Raw genomic sequence first — 14389 nt, forward strand, 5'->3', positions numbered from 1 at the left:
CTATGGACCAAATTTGGCTCACTGTCACATCCATTCATCTGTGTACTGTCTTTGGTCACTTTAGTACTACAAAGGAAGTGGGAAGAAGTTACGACAGAGACCTATAGCTGATAAAGCCAACATACGTACTCTCTGGCCCTTGACAGATAATGGTGTTGATGTCTATCCTAGGTAAACTCTAACCCGATTTCCCACATCTATCACCTATCTGCTAAGGAGTTCTCCAGGGTGATGCAAACTAGAGATGCTCCAGGAGAATTGTCTTTCACACTTCTGAGTATTCTACACCTCCAAATTCATCATCCTGAGGGCAACAGACTTTCCTGTAGTAGAGAGAGGGAGTGGAAAGCAAAATCAATTCTACACTGGGATCCATTCTCATTTTAAAATATAGGTTCTGTTTGGTTATCAGCAAAGAATTGCCATCTCTCACATAGATCTCAAACCTTGGACTGACCTTTGTAACATCTGTGTTGGGAGGTCAAATCCCATTTGAGTGACATTTCATGCAAGCAGTGCTAGACTTAATGGTGAGGGACCTGGAGTTCAGTTCTGTCTCTGCCGTCAAGTTTGCTGCGTGATATTTAGCAAGCCACTCTGGATTTCAGTTCCTCCCTTTGTAAGCCAGGCATACCACCCACTTGTTCACAGTGATGCAAAAACTGGTTTGGGCTTACTTTCCTTTGAAGGAAAATGTAGAAAATATGGGAAATTAGGCTAAGATTACAGAAAACTGATCAGCCCCCGAAACATCTATCTGAAACAGAAGCACATGTGGCAGAGTCTCTGACAATGAGGAATCTTGGATACACACAAGTGATTTAAACATCATCGGTTCTATTGTTTGCTGGGAGTGAAGCACACTTGAGAAGCTCCTACACGATAATTTGCCCCCCCCACCCAACACATTTTCTCAAGAAAGTTGCCTACATTTAGTCCTGAGAAATTGTGGTGTTTAAATGAGAGTGTAAAATAGTCATGCTTCAGATTGAATTTCAGGCAAAACCTACTTCTGCCCTTGGGAAAGTTAAAGATTAGTTCCTTATTTTCCATCCTATCACTCCTTGTGGAGCACAGAGACTCTTACCTATAAATATTGAATAACAAACATGTCCAGTGAGTGGGAATGGCATTACCTTTTTATTGTGAAGGTAAAAGGTACAGACAGTGATGATTTCCAAATTAGAGTCCAGTTCTCATCACCTCACACTTTTCCGTGAGGCTATTCCTTATATTCCAGAAGACAGAGGTCTCCAAGAGGCTGGAAATGGGCAACCAACTCGATAAATCTGGCTATTTCTCTCTCCTTCAACTTCCTGGTTCTTCATTTGCACTGGAAGGCCTTTCTAACTTGTAAGGTTGTTAAAGAAACAGCAAAATACATCCATATGCTGCTAAGTGGAGAAGAACTAAATTTGCTACCTGGAAGGTTGACATGCCATTTGCAATAGTGTAGAATACATTACAAACTGCTAAAAATGCAGCAGAAAGCTCTGAGAAAAGGCTCCCTAAGGACTCTCTATCAGCCTGAAACTGTAGGCAGCAGAACCTAGAGAATGAACACAGAGGAGGGTGTCTCTATCCATTGTCCTTCAGTAACTGCAAATCGACCGTGTGTTTCCAGCCCATGTAAGGGGTTGGGGTATGGTCTGAGTTGAAATTTCACTGAGAAGTGAAAAAATCATTTGGTACCCACTAGCTTGGGCGCCCCAATGGCTCCCTTTCAGAAACACTCAACAATCTGGTAAAGTCGCAGTTAGAAAATGTCTGTTGATAAACCACAGGTGGCTGCTGCAGATGATGCCCTGAAATTCCTTCTGCTATGTATATACGCTTGGTATATATTTGGATAAGAGTGGGAGGGAGAGCATTATTAGCACTGTGTACTGATTGAATGGGGCAAAAAGACAAACAAACAGTACCATGCATGGGGAATTTTATGTAAGCCTAGTGTTGAGTCCATATTTTGTGTGTAGAAGGGTGCAAAGGGGAAATTTTTGGAAATACTGTACTTCTCATATTATACACTTGTGTTTTTTTTCCAGTATAATGGTTCTCGTCCAAGGGAAGAATGGGAAATGTGGCACCCGACTCTGATTGCAGAAGCACTCTTCGCGATATCGAACATTTTAAGTTCCTTGCGTCTCATATCCTTGTTCACAGCCAACTCCCATTTAGGGCCTCTGCAGATCTCCTTGGGACGCATGCTGCTTGATATACTCAAATTTCTCTTTATCTACTGCCTAGTACTACTGGCTTTTGCCAACGGACTGAACCAGCTTTATTTTTACTATGAGACCAGAGCTATTGATGAACCTAACAACTGCAAGGGGATCCGGTGTGAAAAACAGAACAACGCCTTCTCCACGTAAGATGTGCACCGCTTTTCCTCTGTTTCCTTTCTGCCTTCCTTTGCATTCTGTTTTTCATGCACAGCTTCATCACTATCTCTTTGTGGGAGAATAAAGCTCTCTGCAGATCCACCCAAAGGGTCCAGTGTAGACAAAAATCCTTCCTTCAACATAGGGAAAGAATTAGAAGAGAAAGAGAGAGATTTAACAGAGACAGGGAGACAGAGAGAGCAGGGCTGTGATTCCATTTTTTAAAAAGGTAGTTCCTTTTTTTTGACCCAACTGATAAGATATAATTGCCCACCTAAACATACAAAGCCCAGTACCATCCATCCCTTAAGAACATTTGTAACAACCTGTAAAGGTACAGCATGGAATCTTAACGTCACCCGCCATATTGTCCTGCCACGACTTCTCTCCCTCCTCTCTCCCCCTCCTGTCTCTTCTTTTCTGTTCTAGTCTCCCTCTTCCTTCAAAAAGGTAGTTCTCGGCACTCCTTGTAGCACTCAAAAAGAGTGGTAGCCATGACGAATGCGAAATCACAAGACTTTTCATAGGAATTCATGGCCACAAAATTAACCTGACTACTCTCAGTCAGGCTCAAAGCAAAGAAGACAAAAGTATCTTAATGCACACACTAGGGCAGAGTAAGACAGGCTTGAGGCAAAATTACAGTCAGTCAGCCTACTGGACCAGCTTAAGGATTAGAGGGGCAGGTGACTGGAAATGTCTCTGCTCCAATTTGGAGGATAGAAGGCAGCTCTTTGTCCAGTAGGCCACAACTTCTAGAGAAGTAGTTTCTATGCTTTTCCTTCCTACTGTAAAGACCTGCTTCTTTGGAATTTTTTCATCCCCTGAGTAGCTTTAGAATAATAGTGAAAATAGAACAAAGAAAAACAAGCAACTTGGTGTAGTTATGCATGACTATTATACCAGGACACAGGAGGTCAAGGCAGGAAGTTCATGAGTTTGAGAATCACCTAGGCTGCACAGTGGTACCCTGTCTAAAAAGAGCAAAATCAAAAGAAAGAAGATCAAGATGGAGGGAAAGAAGGAGGTAGAGAAGAACGAAGGGAGAGATGGAGAAAGGAAGAAAGGAAGGATGATTCATGCAATTTTCTTAGGTTAGGACTTAACAGTTTAGTGTCCTTTCTGTTGTCCATCTCAACACCCATTCTGTAGACCCAACGTGTCTTCATGATCCTTAGTCATTAAAGTAAGAACTTATCCTCTACATTTTTTAACAAATCATTTCGCATATAAATATAGAAATCTTGGAAGTATAATGTGAATTTCTGATATATGTACACAATGTAGAATGGTCAAATCTGGATAATTAGCATCCTCATCATGGAAAGTATTTCTCATTCCTTTGTGATGGAACAAGCAGAATCTCTTCTAGCCAATTTGAAATGTACAATGTGCTAGTCTAATCTGCAGTGTCCCTGTGGTATAAGAGATCACCAGACCTTCTTGCTCCTATCCAAACGCAACATTGTTTTGGTTGGCCAAACTCTCACACTCTTCCCACTTTCCACTCCTTCTCACCCTCCAATAACTACCACTCCACTCTATCCTTCTACAATATCAATTCTTTTACATTCTATATATGGGTGATACCATACAGTTTTTTATGGCTGGATCATTTCACTTTATATTAATACCCTTTGCATTCATTCATGTTCTTACAGATGTCAGAATTTCAATATTTTATGGCCAAATAACATTCCAATGAATTTGTGGATTTTTTAAACATGCATCTCTCTCTCTCTCTCTCTCTCTCTCTCTCTCTCTCTCTCTCTCTCTCTCTCTCTCTCTCTCTCTGTCTCTCTCTGTCTCTCTCTCTCTCTTTCTCTCTGTGTGTGTGTGTGTGTGTGTGTGTGTGTGTGAGTGTGTGTGCACATGCTTACAAGAGAGATCACATATATGATACTGATAATTCTGGATATTGGTTCTCTCCTTCCACTATGTAAGTTTTGGGGCTCAATCTCAGGTCATTGGGCTTGGTGACAAGCACTTTTACTCACTGAGACATCTTACTGTACCCTTTCACTGATTTTTCCCTTAATTCTATAAGTCACTCCAGTGGATTCAATATTCTAGAAAAATCTTTCCTAACCACAGCCAAGTCAAGTGTGATGGCTTATGTCTGGAATCTCGACGCTCCCAGGACAAGGAGGGATTACAAGTTTGAGGACAGCCTAGATTACATAGCAACACTCTATCTCAAGAGCAACAGCCAAAGGCCAGAGACAAAGGGTGTTTACTGCTGCTATCATTTGGGGACAAGGTCTCATATTATCCCAGGCTGAGTTTGATCTTATGTAGCCAAGAACGACCTTGAATTCCTTGTCTCCTGTCTCCTGTCTCCTGTCTCCACCTCCCAAGTGCTAGGATTACAGGTTTTCATCATCATAGCCAGTTTGGCAAAGGGATTTTAACTTGATCAAATGTACTCATTAGAAAACCCAATGCTTTCCCTCCTCCCCATAGGACTTGCCTCTAGCTGTGGTTCCTAAAGCACATAAGTTATATAAATCCCACCATTCAATGTATTGGTAACAGGCATGGAAATAGAGTCTGGGGTAGGATGTGTTTCAGAAATGTTTGGACAAAACCTGAAAGTTCTTTATGGACATAAGTCTCAGAGCCCTCCACTGTGAATCTCCATCCCAGGAAAACAAAGAGGTCTTCCCATATATGTTTGTCTCCAGACATTTTCCTTCGATCTCTTTTTAAATGATCTTTCCAGTGAACATGTTTGAGTAAAAAATGTTGGCCTATTCCACTGCCCACTGATGCTCTCTTCACCTTCACCAGACCATCACCCATTTCTCCTCCCAGAGATCAGAGTGAAACGTCAGATGGGGAAAATGAGAGGTTGAAGGTCCAGAGTGAGTTGGCCAAGAAATAGCATGGTGCCGTTAAGGCAAGCCAGAGGGCAGAACAGTAACTTAGCACCTTGCTGGTGTTTCTCCACAAGAAAGTTTGCTTTCTTCTTCTACATGATTCTGGAGACAGGACACATGTCAACCTAATTTCATTACGAAGAGCAATTCTGCAGTGTCATTTGCACCAAGACTCTCCATCATTCACATACAAGTGGTAGAAAGGATGGGACATAATTGAATGCAAGGTGCTTTCTAGGAGGCTGGGTCCTTACCAATTCCCCTCCCAAGTGAGATCTGCCAAGAAAGTGTATAAAATGCAAAACTCCTATGGCCAACTGACATGTTGCTCCTGCTGTTTGCTTAGCAGAGCCTATCAACAAGAATGGGCATCTGCCATACATGAAATTATATCTTGAGGTACCAAGTATGAAGAAGCATTGTCATGTTGGATCTAATTTAGCAGTAATGTCACTTCAGTTTTCCCTCTGTCTTTGGATTGGTTTCTTCCAGAAGAGGCCTGATTCAAATTTGTTTTCTTTTAAACACTTCAACTTTAGCATTGATAATAATACCTGTTAAAATACATGCTACTTAGCCAGAAAAACAGCTTTTAATGTCTTTATTAATGTATTTCTTCACTTTACATCTCAATATCAGCCCCGCTCCTTGCAGTACTCCCTCACACAGATCCCCCTATTTCTCCCTCCCCTTCTCCTCTGAGAACGGGGAGCTCCGTCAGAGTATGATACCCCATCCAGGTGCATTGCCACTGCAGGACCAAGTACATCCTCTCCCACTGAGGCCATACAAGGCAGCCCAGTTAGGGGAACGAGATCCACAGGCAGGCAACAGAGTCAGGGACCCCACCTACTCCAGTTGTTTGGGGACCCATAGAAAGAACAAGCTACATATTTGCTACGTATGTGTGGGGAGCCTAGGTCCAGCCCATGCTCACTCTGGTTGGTGGCTAAATCTCCGAGAGCTCCCATGGATCCAGGTTAGTTGAGTCTGTTGGTCTTCCTGTGTAGTCCTTATCCTCTCCGGGTGACTTGATCCTGCCCCCAACTCTTCAGCAAGACTCCCTGAGCTCCATCTGTTTGCCTGTGGGTCTCTGCATCTGTTTTCATTGGCTGCTAGGTGCAGCCTCTCAGAGGACAGTTATGCTAGGCTCCCGAGAAAGACAGTTTTTTTTTTCTTTTCTTTTCTTTTTTTTTTTTTTTTTTTTTGAGCTGGGGACCCAACCCAGGGCCTTTGGCGCTTGCTAGGCAGCGTTCTATCACTGAGCTAAATCTCCAACCCCAAAAGACAGCTTTTTACAGAAAAGGGAATGTGAGCTTCTTTAGATACCTAATAAAATCGCTTCTCTGTCTTTTTTTGGCTAAGATCAAGTGTAGATGCCTAATAAAGAAATTTTCGTGTCTGCTTACCAAAACATACCTTCCTTATGAGTCTCAAGGAAGACCATTGCTAGTGTGCTTTAAAATGTGAGCAAAGTTCTTTTCCTCTTGAGGTGTACTTTGCCAGGAACACCAAACACTTGTTATTAACTACACAGCAACACTGATTACTGTCGATTCGAGCTCTGCATTCTGTGTCGGGAGTGCCCGACCTTCAACTGCTCTTGGAAGAATCGTTTGTGAGGGAGACAGGGTGAGAGTGGAAAGATGCTGACCTGTAAATCCTACATCTGTTTTCAGCGATCCCGGCACTCATTTACAGAGGCCTTCTGAGAATACGTGCCTAGTCATTCCACATGCTCCTCAAGACACAGAATGTCCACAACAAAATCACTTATCTCCGTAGTCACTCTAACTGATTTTCCCTTTAATTCCTTAGCTCATTAAATGACAGCAGCCAGAATCCTACAAGTTAGCTGACATGCTTACACTATTTTTCACGAAACACCCAGTGTTTCCACTCACCCATCAATTCTACTTTTTAAAGCTCTAAAACACACACACACACACAGAAAGAGAGAGAGAGAGAGAGAGAGAGACAGAGAGACAGAGAGACAGAGAGACAGAGAGACAGAGACAGAAACAGACAGAGACAGAGAGACAGAGAAAGAGATGGACAAACAGAGAGACAGAGAGAAACACTGTTAAGGTTCAGGCTTAAATCCTAAAGACTACAGCAACAGCATTTTAACTGGGCTCCCTGCCTGCAGTCTATCTCCACTCATAACAATCTCCCTCCACACTCTGTGGAAATTTCTATCGAAATCCCAGTATCATCTCATGAACCCCAGCTTCACGCCTATCCAGGCTAAGCTATTCTCTATAAACCCAACCTCTGCTATATCATGCAGGGACTCGGAAATTTGACCACAGGCCTTTCCACATTTTCCTTCCATTTTCTGCTCCCCAGAGGCACGGAAGCTTCTTGACTCAGCTGCCTGGGTCTCGTACATAAGACTTACACGTGCAGTACACTCTCTGCCTGGAATGCCTGTCCTCACAGTTCAAGTTAGCTTTCTGTGGATGTAATAAATGACCCTGACCAAAAGCATCGTGGAGAAGGAGAGCTTTATTTCATCTTACACCTCCAAGTCACAGTCCGTCCTTGAGGGAAATCAGCAGGAATTCTAGGCAGGACCTTGGAGGAAAGCACTGAAGCAGAAACCATGGGGAACTGCTGCTTACTGCCTTGGCTTCAGACTCATGTTCCACAACTTTTCTTAAACAACCTAGGCCCACCTGCCTAGGGATGATACTGCACACAGTGAGCTAGACCCTTCTACATCAATTAGCAATCAGTAAAATATCCTCACAGACGTGCCCACAGGCCAATCCGATGGAGGCAATTCTTCAGTTGAGGTTCCCTCTTTCCAGGTGCGTCAAGTTGACAACCACGATTAGCCATCACACGCGCCTAGCCGGTTTGGCAAACTCTTCTGCATCCTTTAAGACTTGAAGTATCACCGGTTCTAAAACATTGTTTTGCCTTCTTTCAGCTGGAGAGTTCTTCTGTTGCCCTGTAAACGCATGTCTTCTATAAAATGTAACCCTCTATCTTAGTCATCTGTCTCTGAACCCACCAAACTCAGACTCCCACTGTAATCAGGTTTGTTCTTACCACACAGCCGCCCAGGACCTAAAGGTATTCAAAACACCCATCAAATAATCGAAACAATGAAGACCAGAGATAACTCTCATTTTTAATCTGGAGATAATTATAGATTTACATGTGTGCAGCCATAAGAAATAATATAAGAGAAACGTATGGAGCTTCTCTCTGATATTTCCCCCATGGTAACATATCCTATAGATATTATACCATTTCCCTAGGAAATAAACATCGGGGAGTTTGGTTGACCTTATTTAGAGTCACCGGTTCTACAAGGAAGCCATTTACAACATGGATGGGCAAGAAGCAATACTGTTCTTAATTGTAGATCATTTGCTTCTATTTGTACCCCATAGGTGGCTTAAATTGTCTATCCAGCTCTGCCACTCCAGTGATCACATTAAACCTTGTTTCAGCAAAACCCCTTGGCTTATTTCCCTATTGCTCCTCCAGCACTTGGACACTTGGCCGAAGAGCAAAGCTATATACATGGTTCTCGCTTACAGTCCATCTGCTAGCTTCAGCCCATTGCGTCTGCTGTTGAAATGTTTTTGAATCGTTTTTATTGTATTAAGCGGGGGGGGGAGGCATATATGCCCCAGCCTGAGTGTAGAGGTCAGAGGATGACTTTCTTTCTTAATCTTGATTCTTCATTTCAATGTATTAGCTATCCTTCCCAGCCCTGTGTCATCAGAAAACTAAGAAGCATGCCATTGATTTTCAACTCTCAAAGCATTGGCAATTTTGTCAGATAGCCTTTGTCTTTGCTCAATGGACAATTGGGCAGCTATTTAAAGGATGCACATGAAGATCATACATAAAAGGTCTATATCAAAAGGTGTAAACTTTATTTTTTTCCTCTATGCATTGTATTCATGTGTGTACATGTGTGGGCGAGCATGTACCATATGTACCATGGTGTGTGGTGGAACAACTCACAGAAGTAGCCTCTCTCTCTCTCTCTCTCTCTCTCTCTCTCTCTCTCTCTCTCTCTCTCCCCTTTCTCTCTTTCCCCATGTAGGTTCTGAGGATCAAACTCAGGGCATCAGGTCAGGGCATCAGGTTTGATGAGAAGCAGTTTTACCTGCTGAGCAGTCCATCTCACTGGCCATTACAAAAATTCTAAAACACAAGAAGCAGATGTATTATTGTCACAATTATGTAGTGCTGGAGACACAAATGAATAATAATCTATAAAGACCCAAAAAAACTACAAGGAGCATAGGAACACAAAGACAGAGGGCTTAACAACAGTAGTAATAAAAAATAGTTAATGTATGCGAGTGCCCCAAGGTCCAAGTACTCTTATAAATCAGGTCTATGTGAACAAATGCACCCACCCTCCCACCCTGGCCATGAGGTAGTCAGTCTTATTATAACCCATTGTATATTTGAAAACTAGGTGTACAGCAATTAACCAAGCTGATTCCAGGTTCATAAATCCTATGTGGCGAGCCATGATTATCAGACCAGACATAAAGGCTCTAATCTGCCCTCGTTCTAGGGATATGGGAATATAACTGGGTCTGTGGAGTTTTATATGGTCCAAACCCTGGCTGTATTCTGGTAGCAGAACTAGATTTCTGCACCTCATAGCTCCCTATGTTTAACCTTCTGCTGAGCTGTGTGATGCAATGTATTGCTTAGCTCTGACTTCCAATCTCCTGGACAATCAGAAGAGGCGCTGAGAATGCGGGTCCCCTGGTAGAGTGCTTGCCTACTATGCACAAAACCTGTTCTTTATCCTCAGCATCGCATAAGCTCAGTACGGTGGTACAGGTCTGGACTCCCAGCATTTGTCATAATCTTTGCTTCTCATGCCTTGGCCCCTGAACTATAGACTCCCACTTTACTGTTGATTTTCAAATGCCTCGTCACTTAGCATTTACTTGCATCAAACAAAATATGAGCTTTGAAATGGGGATAAAAGTAAGCTTTTAGAAGTCTAGTGCTAGAACTGACTGGCACCTATCAAAGGTGAGGAAGAGTTGGAGTGGGGGATGGGAAAGCTTGGCCAATGGGAAAGGCGTTGTACTAAGATAGGAGCAAAAGGCCCTGGTCTTGTCCTCAGTAGGATAACTCTAGATAAGGACAGTATACATTCCACACTGGTTAACGTTTCGCCACAAAGAAATGACAGATGCTAGAGGCAGTAAAGATGGCCATTAACATGATTTGGTCATCACATAGAACCACGAATTTGTGTAATAATTATATGTACATTGCAGAGAAACTAAAGCAATCCAAAGAGATAAGTTTCTTTTCTTTCTTAAGAAAGCAAATTCTTGGGCTAGGGGTAGCGTTCATTGTTAAAAGACTTACATCACTGGTCCTGGCTCTGTCTCCAGCAGTGCTAAAAGAAAAGGGCGTGAGGATAGCTTTTCTTTTTCCAATTTGAGGCAGAGTCTCATTGTAGGCCAGGCTGGCCTCCAAATCACTATGTGGTTGAGGACAACACTGAAGCCCTGGTACTCCAGACTCTACCTTGCAAATGAAGGACAGTAATTTTTGAGCGAACTCAAAAAGTATATTCATTCATTAGAGTAGGCTTTCCTGTGTTCTGCAATTTTTCTTGCTCGGGAAATGCCTGACATGCCATCAAAAGCCGACTGCCCTGTCTTGCTGTAGGCAGACTTCTGCAAAGTTCTATGTTTGGGTATGGAGGCTAAAACAGGAAGCAATAATTTGTGAAGCCATCTCATAGAGACTGATGTAATGACTTGGCAAGGTCACACAGACCTGCCCTGGAGTTCTGGCTCAGCACTTAACTAGCTCAGTGTCCTTGAGCCAACCAATCTCTGCATGTAACATCATCAATAGGAATAGAACTTTTCTTTGATTTATTGGTTCCTCATTTATGAAAGAGTCACTATTTCCTCCGCAGATTTTTGGGATCCTCCAGTTATCATCTAAAAAGCATCTCTTGGCTGTGTCTCTAGGGTCCCCGTCACCTGTTTTCCCCGTTTCTTGGCAATGCTGCATCACTTTATAGATTAATGGTGCCTATTACAATGGAAACGTTGCTACTCTTCACAGTAAAGTTTTATGAGTCATGATAATAATGCATTCATAAAAGCATAAATAAAACATGCCAGGGCATGGTGGTATAGGCCTTTAGTTCCAGCAATCAAGAAGCTGAGGCAGGCAAATCTCATTGAGTTTGAGACCAGTCTAGCCCGCACAGTGAGTTTGAGGCCAGTCTAGCCCGCACAGTGAGTTTGAGGCCAGTCTAGCCCGCACAGTGAGTTCGAGGCAAGCTAGGAGATCTTGTCAATTTTACTTTTAAAAAGAATATGTAAAGCATGCATATAGAGTGAGTTCTTAATAATTCTTAACACACACACACACACACACACACACATATATATATATATCATTAAAACATATAACTTATTATTTTAAGATTCATCGTGCTCTTCCAGTTACCTGAGTAGTATCGGAGCCCTACGAGAATCACAAACTAACAACTTTGGTCTGGGGTACAACCCAGTGACAGGGGTTCAGGTACAACCCAGTGACAGGGGTCATATAGGTGGGCCCCTATATTCCATGCCCTGGACCAAAACAAAGGTAGAGAGGAACGGCAACTTGCCCTCATGCTTACTCGGTGAGTGAGGGGAAGCAAATATCAGCTGAGGTTTCAACATGGTGCAGCACAGCCCAAGCTCCATAGGACTTTTTAAAGAACTTTAATAACTTGCATGTGTGTGTGTGTGTGTGTGTGTGTGTGTGTGTGTGTGTGTGTGTGTGTTTGTCTTTATGTCAGGATGCGCATATGAGTGTAAGCGCCTATAGAGGCCAGAAGAGACACATTCCAAGGAACGGGAGTTATAGACAGTGGTGACACAGTCCTAGACACTGAACTTGGGTCCTCTAGAAGAACAGCGGGTAGTCTTAAGCTGGAGACATTTCTCCAGCCCTGCTTCAATGTGTAAAGCTCCATGTTCTGATGTCTGCATTTATTGACCCCGAATAATTATTTTTTTATCAGATATTTTTTATTTACATTTCAAATGTTAGTCCCTTTCCCGGTTTCCAGGACATAAGCCCCCTATCCCATCTCCCTCCCCTTCTTCTATAAGGGTGTTCCCTCTCCCCAAACACTCCCCTTCCCGCCCCACCCAGGCCCCCTCCATATTTCCCTACACTGGAAATAATAATAATTAGAAAGGTAATGGATAACATGGTCTGAAGGTGGGAAAGAGGGTTTGACAGAGGAAATAGGTCATGAAACAAGTTCTGAGCATTTTAGGTCACCAGTATGCTGAGAGAGGAGAGATAATATTCCAGGAAGAAGTACAAAGAGTCCAAATGCAATGACTTGGCTATCCTTGTTATGTTAAGGAAGAGACCAAAATATACCTATACATGAGCATGCCCATCTACTGTATCCCAATCTGACTGCCCTTTTACCACCATGTTTGTTCTCTTCGCATTTTCTTAGAAAACTAACTTGCTTCTTGTATCTCTTAGGCTCTTTGAAACCCTTCAGTCACTCTTCTGGTCTGTCTTTGGCCTTTTAAATCTCTATGTTACCAATGTGAAGGCCCGGCATGAATTCACCGAGTTTGTGGGAGCTACTATGTTTGGGACATACAACGTCATCTCCCTGGTAGTGCTACTGAACATGCTCATTGCCATGATGAACAACTCCTACCAGCTCATTGCCGTGAGTAACTGCTTTACAATGGGGCTTCCGTGGGTCTCTGGAGAAGCCCCAGTGATATGGAGCCCATTGCAAGCCCTGTGAAACAGCATGCTTGCCTCAGTGACTACATTACTGAATATGCATTAGTCAGTTGTTCAACTGATTTCTTTGCAAAGCAATTCCGTTTGCAGTCTTAGGGTACAGAATGCCAGTAATCTAGTTTAGGTTATTCTATTTGATGACTTTCTTGCTATTAGTTGAGAACATTTAAAAAATATTTGCAGCCATTTTCCTGCCTCAGTAAGGAAAGCTCCGGGGATATATACACAGTTTGCTACTCAATTTGGCCTCTCACTCGTGTTCAGGATAAATAAAGTTTACTGCTTCTCTGAGAAAAACAATGCAAACATCTTGCTCCCTACGTTTGGAATTCTGTTGCAAACATGACCTTCAGAGAAAGAGAGGGGCTATTTTGTCTTTGATACAATGTCTCATAGAATCCAAAGTTAGCCAAAAGCTCATTGTGTAGCAGTGGACGACCCTGAACTGCTGGTCCTCCTGTCTCCACAGCTCGGTACCTGGAATTACAGATGTATATTAAAATGCTCAGTTTATAAGATGGAATATCCTTTTGATGAAGCAGCGATGAGTAACTTACTCTACCATTAAATCTTAGATTGAGCTCATTAGTTTTAGACCAGTATCATTGTGTAGCCCAGACTGGCCTCAAATTACCAATCATCTTACTTCAGCCTCTGGAGTACTGGGGTTACAGACATATATCATGAAATTTTGCATTTTACATCGCTGATTTTTTTGTCCATCATATTATTATTTCAATTATTAGTGCTTGTTACCCCAGACTAGAAAGGATTCCGGAGTAGTTGTGGCACCGCTCTGTGTCTCTGTCTCTCTGTCTCTCTTCTCTCTCTGTCTCTCTGTCTCTCTCTCTCTCTCCCCCTCCCCCTCCCCCTCTCCCCCCTCCCCTCTCCCCTCTCCCCCCTCCCCTCTCCCCTCTCTCCTTCTGTGTGTGTGTCTGTCTGTCTGTCGTCCCCCCACCTCCAATGCAAATACTCAGTTTTGACTTATTTTCTCATAAATTCAGTTTATCATTTCTAGAAAGAATATTAACAACTGAGTTTGGTTAAATGAGGACTAGTTCAGTTGAATATCTCTGAATTTGGACATTTAGTTGCTTTCGAGTGCCTCTACATATGGATCGGTCTGATGCTACCAAGCAGAAGGCAAACAATGATAAAACCTAAGTCTTTTCTTCCTTCCTATATGCTATTTCTCTAGTATTGTTTTTTATGAGGAGTCACTTAGCTTATATGAGCTTAAATTATTGGCTATATATACATATATGTCTATGTGATAGATATGCTTTCACAAAGACTGTTCACATTTCTCAAATATTGTAGGAAATAATAAAC

The 14389-nt window shown here is 42.5% G+C and overlaps 1 protein-coding gene across 1 annotated transcript in view; it reads left to right on the forward strand.

Moving 5' to 3' along the window:
• Trpc5 (transient receptor potential cation channel subfamily C member 5) overlaps positions 1-14389 on the forward strand; it is a 122564-nt gene that overhangs the window by 84975 nt on the left and 23200 nt on the right. The window contains exons 5-6 of the mRNA XM_032890452.1: positions 2046-2368; positions 12782-12977. Coding sequence (XP_032746343.1) covers positions 2046-2368; positions 12782-12977 — 519 coding nt within the window. The remainder of the gene's footprint in view (positions 1-2045; positions 2369-12781; positions 12978-14389) is intronic.

The sequence above is a fragment of the Rattus rattus genome, chromosome X, assembly GCF_011064425.1.
Source record: "Rattus rattus isolate New Zealand chromosome X, Rrattus_CSIRO_v1, whole genome shotgun sequence".
Classification (NCBI taxonomy): domain Eukaryota; kingdom Metazoa; phylum Chordata; class Mammalia; order Rodentia; family Muridae; genus Rattus; species Rattus rattus.